Source organism: Pelmatolapia mariae, linkage group LG2, assembly GCF_036321145.2.
Source record: "Pelmatolapia mariae isolate MD_Pm_ZW linkage group LG2, Pm_UMD_F_2, whole genome shotgun sequence".
Lineage (NCBI taxonomy): Eukaryota > Metazoa > Chordata > Actinopteri > Cichliformes > Cichlidae > Pelmatolapia > Pelmatolapia mariae.
In genome coordinates, this window is record NC_086228.1 from 23,380,765 (window position 1) to 23,392,716 (window position 11,952).

At 40.0% G+C, this 11,952-nt stretch overlaps 1 protein-coding gene across 1 annotated transcript; it reads right to left on the bottom strand.

Moving 5' to 3' along the window:
* Positions 1–433: 433 nt before the first annotated feature.
* Positions 434–2,272, bottom strand: sox3 (SRY-box transcription factor 3). Its single transcript, XM_063486093.1, has one exon. The coding sequence runs from the start codon at positions 2,071–2,073 to the stop codon at positions 1,171–1,173; it is 903 nt and encodes a 300-aa protein (XP_063342163.1). The 5' UTR covers positions 2,074–2,272; the 3' UTR covers positions 434–1,170.
* Between the last annotated feature and the right edge of the window lie 9,680 nt (positions 2,273–11,952).

The following is an 11,952-nucleotide window of genomic DNA, read 5'->3' on the forward strand; positions in this document are numbered from 1 at the left end:
AAAAAAAAATCAGCGCCTGTCTTAACAGATAGCCTGTTATCTAATGAAGAATTATGACACTCCTTATTAAGCCGATGTTCAAAATTAGACCAGGAATGAAAATTATGTTTATACCTTCTAAAACAATGAGAAACATTTTTCCTCTCCTGCTTGTGCTTCTGTGTAAGAAAATCGGAAGTGCTTGAATAACCAACTGATTTGACATTTTCAAAAAGAAAACAGTCTGAACACATCTTAGAAATGTAAATCCCAATTGTTTGGTCTTCAGAAGGTTTTGTGACTTTCAGTCTGTTTTAAGGGCCTATAATTTCTTTTTAAAATCACCTTTATATCACATTCTCGTAATTCACATTACACACAGACACATACACACACGAGACGGAGTCACAAGTAACGTTTCGTAGAAATTTATTCAGCATTTAAGAATAGAGGATGGTCTTAAAATATGTAGAAACGTCAGTTTAAATAAACCTTTTCGTTCAGGGTAATGAGCAAACATGACACTGTCAAAAACCATCACAGAACAGAATATTTTACAAAAAATAAAACAACAATTGAACAGTTTACGTGACAAAACTTCGGGTTCACAAGCTAAAAAACAAAACAAAAAAAAAAACAAAAGTAAAAAAAAAAATTAAAAAAAAAAAAATCTTACTATAAATAAAACTTGCGTTTGCGACCCGCACTGTCTTTACATTTCCTTTAACCTAGTTCACTGGGAGGAAGGGAAGAAACGAAAGAAAAAAAAAGACTACAAAATTTGGACACAGTCGAGACAACTGACAGTCTACAAATTAAGTGTAAACATTTATGAAACAACTTTCCATCCAGCTTTTCTGAAATACACCAGCCCCTTCATGAGGCCACATGCCTTTTCATAGAGAGAAAATATGGCATCATTTAAAATATAGAAGTCCAATTCTTCTACATAAGTTAATTGCTCGTACTCGCGATAAAAAGCCTCTTTGCAGCGCAATTTACTCTGGCGGGCTCAACGTTCAGTTTCGATCCATTTAAAAGTCTTTTAAAATGGATAAGTCAGAAGATAAAAGCGTGTTTCTCTTTTTTAAAAACAAAACTGCAGAACGTTGTCTCTTTAGCAAGTTCAAGTATCCGTAACTTTTTAAAAAAGTTTTTAAGTCTGTATGTGGGGGTTTTTGCGTGCTACTCTCAGATGTGGGTGAGAGGTAGCGTTCCATTAACGCCAGTCCCCGCGGTCTGATAGTGCGGATGGACGCTGTGTAACCGGCTGCTCTGCAGGGATGAATGCTCTGCGCTATCCCCGCCGGGAGGCAGGTACATGCTTATCATATCCCTCAGGTCCCCCAAACACGCCCTCTGAGAGTGGGACGTGATGGCCGGCGGTGGTGAGCTCGGCTCGGTCTTGCACACTGACGCCATGGAGCTCAGTCCCATGGCGCTGGTGGTCTGCTGCGTGTACGCTGGAGACATGCTGTATGTGGAAGCTGCGTTCATGTAGGTCTGCGCCGAAGACATCATCGGGTACTGCAGGCCTGCCATCTCGTACCGGTGCATCTGCTGAATCTGTGGGCTGTTCATGCTGTGATGCTGAGGGTAGGGCAGCTGGTCCGGCATGAGGGAGTACGCACTGTTTGTCCACCCGTTCATGTGCGCGTATCCGTCCATTCGCTGCCCCACTGACACAGCGTTGTTGACGGGGTTGGTTCCTGGCGCCAACAGTCCCCCGGGCAAAGAATACTTGTCTTTCTTGAGCAAGGTCTTGGTCTTCCTGCGGGGACGGTATTTATAATCCGGGTGCTCCTTCATGTGCATAGCCCGTAGACGCTTGGCCTCGTCGATGAATGGCCTCTTTTCACTGTCGGTCAGAAGTTTCCAGTCAGCACCGAGGCGCTTGCTGATTTCAGAGTTGTGCATTTTAGGGTTTTCTTGAGCCATCTTTCTCCGCTGACCCCGGGACCAGACCATGAAGGCGTTCATCGGCCGCTTTACCCGCTCCTGGTCGCTGGCACTGTTGTTCTTTGCGCCCGGCGCCGAGCCCGAGTTGGACTGCGGGAGCGGGGTCTTGAGCTCGGTTTCCATCATGTTATACATTCAGGCGGCTTTTAGTGTTCACTCACAGGCACATAAAAAGTTCGCAAAATAACGCCAAAAGTCAAAGAGGTAGATGTACTGACCGGTCTCATAAGATGATGTTTTTCTTTTCTTTTTTTGGAAAAAAAAAGTTCTGCCTTAAGAGGCAAATGTGCCTGCAGGTGCTTCTAGGTTCTCTCCGCTCAAACTGCTCCTTCCTTCACGGCTCTGAAACAGAAGTCTGTAAACTTGTTCGCCAAGCTCATCTGTTAATAGGCCTAGGGGCCGGACCATGTGATGTGGATTGACAGCATGACAATGAGGACCAGGTAACCAATCAGCGCGCGGCTCCCATATCCAGCGCGTAACCAACCAGAGCACATACTCCTGTGTTTTGGTCAGAAGAGGAGGGAGAGGTAAAGTTTTAAAACAGCAGCGCAACTCCAAATGTTCTGGTTTTACAAAATTTTACAAGACTAAATCAACGAGTATATAACAGAAATTAACCCGATTTATTTCTTCCTTTTTTTTTGTCTGTGAACACATCACATTTCTTCTAGTGACAAATTATTTTAGTTTTCAAATTTAGTGCTTATGATGTGTTTTTTAACGATTGTAATACCATGGAGGCTGTAAAGTACCCATACAACTATAAATTCTTAAAATATGAAACCATATGACCAAACAAAAAGTTTGGGATCGGTGTCATTTAATTTGCTGAAGAGGCAGATCCCAACCCACATGGATTTAATAAGTCCAAGTCATTTTTAAAAAGCGGGATATTGAAATAAAATATGTTACTTGAAAGGAAAAAACGTTTCTTTCTGCCACTTAGTCAAATGTATTGCAAATCTTCTGGAAAAATTGCCTCCTCACATTAGTTTGGGGTTTCGATGGTGTCATGCTCAACCGATGAACCTGAATGTTATCCTCACGTGGTTTTTCATGATTTTTTTATTTAAATTTCCCAGAGGTGTTGAATGATTAAATGATCCTGTAGTCACTGTGAAAATGAAATCAATGCAATGAGTTTTTGATACAGAATGAGGCTGATGAGGACATTTTTAAGTTTTATAAATATAATAAAAAATATACATTTTGAAAATAAAATAAAGCATCAAAAACAAGGATATTTATTCTGTTTTATGTGATAATAGAGGGATTTCGTACTTCCAAATGTTCCAAATAAAATTAATCGAAATGTTGTGCGTTAGGATCCCAGCACTGGGGAATTTTAATACATCAACGACCTCTTGTGGAGGGGACAGGCTATCTCCTCGGTCCCTGAGGTAAAGTTTAGTTTGAGTGTCCCTCACGTAAACCGACTGGCGGCCCTGAAAATCGTCGCCAGCTGTTGGGTGACTCGTTTTCTCTCATCGACGTTAATGGTTTTTAAAATGATTTTCAGGGAGTGTCTCCTTACAAACGACTTTGGCCACTGATACCAATCACTCAACTGGGCAAAACTCACACCTGCTAATGATTGGGAGCAAATCGCCCATCGAAAACGCCTGTTAACACCTGAGTATCGACAGGGCTCTTCAGGCGCCGCTCTGCTATGCGCATATTAGAGGTTTTCACACCTCACAGCTTTGAAACTTAAAGGGCAGCTGCTCAAGGCTCACCATGTACATGATGCGAAGTGAGTGCAGGCATGTCATCATTTGTCACCATCGGTGAGAGCAAATATTCAGACTGAAAAGCCAAGCTCTTTATGATTTATAGGTTTCTAACGAGCTACCGATAACATTTTCCAACTGTTTTATTTTCCACTTTACTTACAAAAAAACCCCTTAAAACACCATATTTAAAGCACTTTGGAAAAAAAAAGCTTACTCTCACGACAGATATAAAAAAAATCTTTTTTAATTAAAGGTTTACACACACACACATTATATATATATATATATATATCCCATATAGTAGCCCATAAGACCGTAATAGTAAATCAGCTGAAAAGAGACATCACTTCATGAATTTAATTTCCACGTTCAATGGGGCGTGACAAACAGAGCGGGAGCAATAAAACTAACGTTCAATTAGTAGTCATCTAATTCTCCGGGACCGGTTATTTGTTTATCGAGGCGAATCTCAGTACTGATCCGCTTGTAATCTGCTTATGGAAATTGACCGGTGGAGGAGAGAGGGAGAGAGGAGGAAAAAAAACACGCAAAGAGTAACCCGGAGTTTGATAATGAGGGCCTCTGTGCGGCTAATTTCCTAATTAAGGAACCGAGGACCACCAGCACAGTCTGCTCTGATTCAGACTCAACAAGCCTGACGGCCCTAAGGGGCTCTCAGGGCGCACGGCTGCAGGATCCCACTGTTGAATGTTGGGAAATATGTGGATGTCCTGATGGGAGGATGTAACGAGCTTGCAATCACCTCAATCGGGTATAATTTAACGTAAAAAAAAATAATAATAATTAATTTAAAAAAAATGAATGAATAGCGCGTCAGCCTAAGGGCAAAAGTTCCTCTCAAAAACCCAGATTTCAGCGCAGAAATGAGTCGTTTTGTATTTTTAGTCAGAACACAGACACAGGTTATGTGTTTATTAAACGCGAAAATGTGTGTTTAATTCTTACATTTATGTTCTTGCGGCAGGAGCTACAGAAATAAAGGTCTTGTGCGGAGTGTCGGCCTTTAGGCCTACAAATAAAAGCAAACAAAGGATTTATTAGTTCAGGACTGGAGAGGAATTAAAGTTTATCCAGGATGACAGACTGACACAACGACACATAAATGCCTGCTTTAAAATATAGTGCTCCGAACGCATTAGAGCTTTGTGGTCAGACAGCAACTTTAATAATACACGACAAGGCGCAGGCGCTGCATGCATTCAGCTTTCAACACCTGATAATAGAGGAAATTTATTGTTTTGAATCGTGCTTTTATTGTCGCAGAATGAGCTTACAGTTCTTTGTTTTCATTTCATTTTTTTACAGTTCTCAAACAAAGCAGACTTTTTTCCCATTATCAAAAGTCGCACCTCAGATCCACAATAAACATTATTTTTACGTGTCCATTTTAGACCCCACGACCTCCAGAATCAATAACTTTCTTTTTGTTTCAGCTCAGTGACTGCGGACAAGGCCTTTGAGAAACAGTAATTAACAAAGAATGGCTTTTCAATTACAGCCACAATGGAAACTGTCTCATTAAGATTTGCATGATTTTTTTTGGACTGGGAATGCAAATGAAGATGCAATTTACGCACGGTCTGCTGTTCCTATTGTGCGGCGTGAATGGTTGCGTCCTCCCAGTTCAACACAGGTAAAATAATATTCACGGGTCATTTAAAGGAATAAAAGTGTCGCTATTATCACCTCTTTATTACACAAATCCGGGCTAGTATCCCTAATGGTAATTTGACATATTTGACCCGTATATCGTAAACTGCTTAAAATGTTTAACGTCTGTGCGTAATGCAGACTCATGGCCGGTGGAACATTTTTACTCCCTTAACTGATGACATGGGTTGACACAATTTGGGGAAAAAAAGTGTGCAGTTGTCTTTATTAAAAAAATCGCAATTAAGTCTTAAAAATCCTTAAAAATCCTTAAAAATCCTAACTCTATAAGGATTGTGCATTTATTCCCTGCACTGCTTTGGAGAGAGAGGGGGGAAAATAGATATCAGCTATGATCCCCACTAGCAACAGGTATTTATAAATTAGTTCTTAATAGCTCTGCCTGCTTGATCTATTAGGAAGTGGAGCTTTCTCTAATGTGAGTCTTTGGTTTGCTTTGAGATGTTATCGAAGCAGAGGACTGCACTCTTACAGCACTCTTGTTTGTCAGAAAACTTTAAGAGGCAAACAACAAATTAATATAAAAGACCTCAAGATTTGTTTTAAATTTAATGAAGTTTTCATTTTATCATTAGAACAAATTTAATATATTTCTATATATATTTTAAAAATCTTTGCAAATTTCCTCCACAGTAAGGATGAGCAAGGGACCTTGACTTGAATAAGCACATTTGTTTAAAATTGCTGTAAGCCAGTGTTCACCGCCTGCTGGCAGAAAGAGAAGACAGAGAAATCACGGATCAGGGCAGAAAATAAATAGAAGTCAGGTCTTTGAGAGAAACATGTTTTTATCACTGCTCTGTCCTCGACTGTTCCCTCATAAATATGCCATATGAAGCATTTTAGTTCTCACGAGGGAGATTGGGAAAGCTTCGAGTACAGGTAGATCGTTAAACGTTCAAAATTTTCGGACGCTACTCTGACAATCGTTTCCGACTCAAGACCATCTGAGGCTGCGAAAGTCTCCAAGTTCAGTTATTAAGGGAACAGATGGATGCTCACACCTTCAAAAGAAGCAAAACACACACTTAGAGGACAGATGCATCGATTTTCAGGAAAGCTTTAGTGGAGTGTTGCAAGTCCGTCATCAGGAGGACTCCAGGCTAATGGAGAATACGGCATTCTTCCCTCCAGTGTAGCAGAGTAATTTGTGTTTTCATTCTTCGTGCTGGTTGGGGAGAGAGAAGCCCAGAAGTGTTCTCCCTGCACTCAACAGTCACCTTGTTCATTTCTGTGGAATGCAACCTTCCTACTTATTGACCTCTGCTTGTAAAACAACATGCAAAAAGCTGCTTGCCTCCTGCCGCTGCCTGTGAAGACTGCTTCAAATTTGAGCCTCTTTTTCTCCCCGGCAGGCCAAGCATGTCCTTCCTCATTATGTTCTTATGTGAGCAAGGCCAAGGCTGCTGACACAGACCCAGTGTAATCTCTTTAACCCGCCACTGTCATGAGCAGACAAGGCGTGACCACCCAACACTCTGCTCCATCTCACTTAGCCAAGGGAATAGTTTTTCACCTCATCGCCTCACACTCCTAGGCTTGTAGCTGCTTATCATTTAGGGATGCACATCTGAAACACATTTGATCGCACACATCGGGGGTTAATCACTGTTACAAGACCACTCCATATAATTATGTGCAGTTAAAAACTCACTGACCCCTGCAGTTGCCATAATTGACGCAAGCCGTTTTTTCACTGGTTATTGACTAATGAAGCTAAAAGCAAATGAAATTACATCGCAGGAGAGGACATTGGTGGAAGCATTTTTAAATGAATATACAATGATTACTAGCTCCTTGATGTCATTTCTTAGACAAAGACTCTGTACGTTTACTTCGTATTAAGGGATTTGGTATATGACGCGTTAAATGAAAAATAAAATACTAAATTACTGTGAATTATAAGCTCCTATCCATTGAAAGCTAATTTCAATTCAGTTCAAATTAAGCAGAAAATTTCAATAAATGTGGTTTTGCTTCTAAGCCTGTGGGTGAGGTCTGCATTAAGCCATCGAGTGCAAAGTCTGAAACTGCCTCAACTGAAGCCCAGTGCAGTTTCCATTTATAGTGAACATACAAACCTTACATCTCATTTTTTAAGAATTATGAGATGCACTCATGCACAATAAATGGTGTGCAACAAAAGAGAAGAGTGTCATTTAAGTCTCCAGATGTTTTTTTTTTTCATGCAGCAAAGTTATAGTAGTCTGACAGCAAGCTGTTGCCTGATTTTAAAAACGCCTGCACGTGAATGGCATTATCAAGCACTCCTATATGATGATCATTTTAAGTAATGTTAATGCCTGACTAGCTAATTACAGCACTCATTATTTTCCATGTATCTGTTGAATCATTGCCATGTTCAGTTTTCCCCAAAACAATGGAAACTTCCTCCGTTTTTTGTTTGGAAGAAAGTGCTGAATCGTCACTTTTTGCTTTGCGCCATGCCCAAGCAAGCAGCCCTCTTTTGTTTTAGCCATAATTGAGATCCCAACTAATCTAGCCTCTTTTTTTTTTTAAGGCAACAGTCTCTTTGTTAAGCCTTCATTAGTTTAAGATAATATTGTGAGAATGCACAATTAATTTGCAGCGTAACTTTAATTAATTAAATACACCCAATTTTGTAATGTGATTAATGCCGCCAAGTTGTTATCTGTGTCCTCCTCCAAAATGAATATGTAACAGCGATACTGCACTGAGCATTAATTGCAGAAATTGTGACATTTAAGAGCCAAAAACTAGGTGAGGTAATTATAAGAGGTAATTTATTAAATCTTAAATAAAGAAACAAACAAGCATTAATTGATATATAAATCACGAGTACCATAATGTGTAATCTGGCTGTGATTTGGGAGAAAATGACAAATCTTTGTTGCATGCCAAGCACTTGATAAAGCAGATAGTGGTCATAAATTTAGCAGCAGTCAAGGTCTCATTAAAGGAGGCATAATTTAATTAAGAGTTAGCCATCGCCCTCTAAATATATTAATTACCTTGAGCATGACGAGATAAGTACGGTGATTATTGCGTATTTCATTAGAGTACGTCTTCTGGGAGAAGAGCAAACTAAGGTGGGAAGCTGGCTGTGTTGACAAGATAATGGATGGGCTGGCCTGAGATGAATTTGGTCACCTTGCTGTGGGTTGGAGCTCGGAGAGGTGAGACAGAGGACAACACAGGTACTAAGGTATTAAGGTTTCAGCCTGTTTACTAGGAATTAAATTTTTAGACTTTACACACACACACACACACATATATATGTATATATATATATACATATATAATTGAATCTCTCTAAGTCTCTAATCATATTTGAATAAATTATTTTTCTAAAGCATTACATAACTATTACTTCAAATATATGATATAAAAAGGTGAATTTAATTTAAAAAATGTTAAATTTTTATTATTAAAAAAAATCAGAATGATGCTAGAGCTCATGTCATTTTAAAAAGCACGTTTTTAATTTTAGTAATGATTCAAGGTAGAAGTTGCTGTATTGTGATTTGTGTTGTTATATAGAAAAAATAAACAAATAAAAACTGTAAGCATAGAAATAAGAAAAAATTACATAATCCTGCTTAAGTGTTATTATAAACGTCAAAACTAAATAGTTCTGCCCTTGTTCTGAGCGGCGCAAGCTATTACGGTGACCTAATAATGCTCTATACTTTTACATTCCACCTGTATCGACTTCGCTTGTCCCTAATATAGCAAAGAGTTACCCTTTTGTGCCACCTATTTTGTACAAACCCATCCACAAACACACATCCAGACCAGAAGTGTGCAGAAGTGTGCAGGGGTGACGGCTCATTGCCCCATAGACTGATATGTCAATGGAACATACAAGATGTTGCCGCTGTATTGGAGAGATTTGCAGCCTCGCTCCTCTCCCGCCTGACAGCAGGACAAAGAGCCTAAGCTACTATTATCTGGAAGCAACCTCTCATTCTTGCTTTCATCCTTCTCTTCACAAACATAGATGTATACAGAGCTCAGCATAAAGTCACTGATGCATCCAGTGTGCGTGTCAGAGAGAACAAAGCTTAACAATTGGGGGTAGTTTTAACATTCTTAAAAGTCAAAATAATTGACTATATAGCATTTTTTGAATAAAAGAAATGTAGCTTGCACCACAGTGATTATTTTATGCTTTTCCTATATATATATATTTTTTAATCATAACAAATATTCGTATTATTTCACGTGTTGTAACTTTTAGGTCGATTCTGTAGGATTCGACCGCTCTGCTTTTTCCTGAACTCTAAAATGCTGCTGTATCTGATCAGAATAAAACCAACAGGTGACAAGACGGCAAAGCTAAGCTTCCTCGACTCAAATTAGACTATGTCATAACAAATATAGCATATGTGAACACACCGCAACTCACACAGAGCTTCCTAACCATCATCCCAAATGCCCCCTCCCTTTTTTCTCTCTCTCTCTCTTTACTACTAACCTCCTCCCACTCTGGCCAGAAAATTGAGGACACTCACCAACCTCTCACTGCTTCCAAGGCTGCTGCTGCTTCCCGATCCCTCTGTTAGACACACCTTCAACAGCTGACTGCCAGCAGGCCCGGGAGCAGAACCATGGACTCTAAGATGGCAGGGACATCAGCAGCCTACAGCCTCAGCCCAGACTCCATCAACAGCCATTTAAACAGGAGTACCTCCAGCAAGGCAGCCCCCTGTGCAGTAGAGAAATAAAAAGTGTGAGAGCGCTGGGCAGTCACCGGTATGGCAGTGCACACTGCAGCTGAGCTCTCCCTGCTCTGGGACCCATCTCATTCAGCCAAGATTGCTTCATACAAAAGTTGACAATGCACCAGTGAAAGCCATTGTTGATATTCAACATTTTTTAAATAGCTGAGCAGAATAGACAACATGGCAGGCTGCAAAACTTGGCAAGGGAAACTGACCTGGAGCTTCCCCATTTGAAAGGGTTGCCACGCTGGGCGAGAGGAGAGAGCGCTATTGTGTTAAAAAAAAAAAAAAAAAAGAGGGAGAGCTGGTGTGAAAGAGCTCAAAAAACAAAACATCTCCCATCCCAGGAGAGCAGAGTACAGCAGGAAGAGGACAATCACCCTGCACAGTCACGAGCATATATACCCAGAAAGAGCAGAACAACAAAATGTATGCAATCGGATCCAATTTAAGAACGGGATATTATATTTCTCACTTTTGAACCAAACAATGAAGCAGCCCAGTTAGTTGTTGAAAAGCCCGAACATACGTCATACCTCACGTTCAATATTTTTGCCATGGCCACTATAATTCATCTTCCATGCGTTGGCTTGGCAAACGTCCAGATGAGTGCCTTTCAGAGAGAGTGATCCATTTCTCTAATGTTGCACACATGAGAATGATACTGCCCGGTGTTCCTAATGGTGTTCTGTTTCCACCATTGTCAAGCTGACAAGCATGCAGATTGATATGGACATTTAAGAAGCCTTTAACCTTCCACATGTTAAAGCATCACAGTGCTGCTCGTGCCTCACAAGCTATCAATACATCTAATGTAATGCGTAGGTACAGGTGTGTGCGTGCGTGTGTGCCTGGTAGCCCCGAGGCAGGTCTCAGTGTTGTGTTTCGTGCATCCTTGTGTTTTGCGATGGGGTGGGAAAGGTGAGTGACACACTATTAGCTCTCCCCCAACCCCACCACAAAAAAGCAGCTGCAATGCATGCTGGGACAATTCTAATCAGCTCACTAAATGACTGCAATACTGTAAACTTTGTGTTAGTGTAACTTAAAAATGTGGTAAATTAGGGTTCATATTCTGACAGTAAACAAAGAAATGATCTGCTGATACTGACATAAACCTAACAAAGGAAATATTCTATGGTCTATATGGCTGTCTTCCAGTTTGTGTGGGCAGTTTTAAATTAAAATCCAGGTTAAACAAAAATTTGCTCCTGTAAAAACTCAAATTACTAATCCTAAATCCAAATCTTTGATTAATAAACAAACTCATGTTTGGTCAGCATAGGTAGTACAACAGACTATTAATAATCATACTACTACTAATAATGGTAATAATAGTACTAATACTACTACTAAAAAATAACAATAATACTGAAAATCAATAATTTTTCCATCAGTTTCATAATTTTCATCGTAAACTTAAAAAGATAAAGATTAATGGCCCATGCTTTTTAATCTAAACTCAGCTGTAATGTGTCATTTTGCTAAAACTGTTAATCACTACAGACTGGTGTGTGCACAACAGACTTCTTTCTAAGCAGATAAATCGTTTTATAAATAATGCATTTCATTTCCTGATCTTAGTGACCCCTCAAAGCGCTTTTAGCACATTTCAACCTCACATTCTATACACTTCCAGCATTTTATCTACCTCACATCCATGGCCAGTTTAGAATCACCTATTAACCTAACATGCATGTGTTTGGACTGTGGGAGGAAGCTGGAGCACCTGCAGGAAACCTATGCTCACACCAGGAGAATAAAGGCCCCGGCCGGGGTTTTACCCAAGATCTTCTTGCTTTTATGTGTCAGTGCTAACCACTGCCCCACTCTTCCACATACTACCTATAGGTGAAATTAATGCCTCAGTTCTCAGTTTC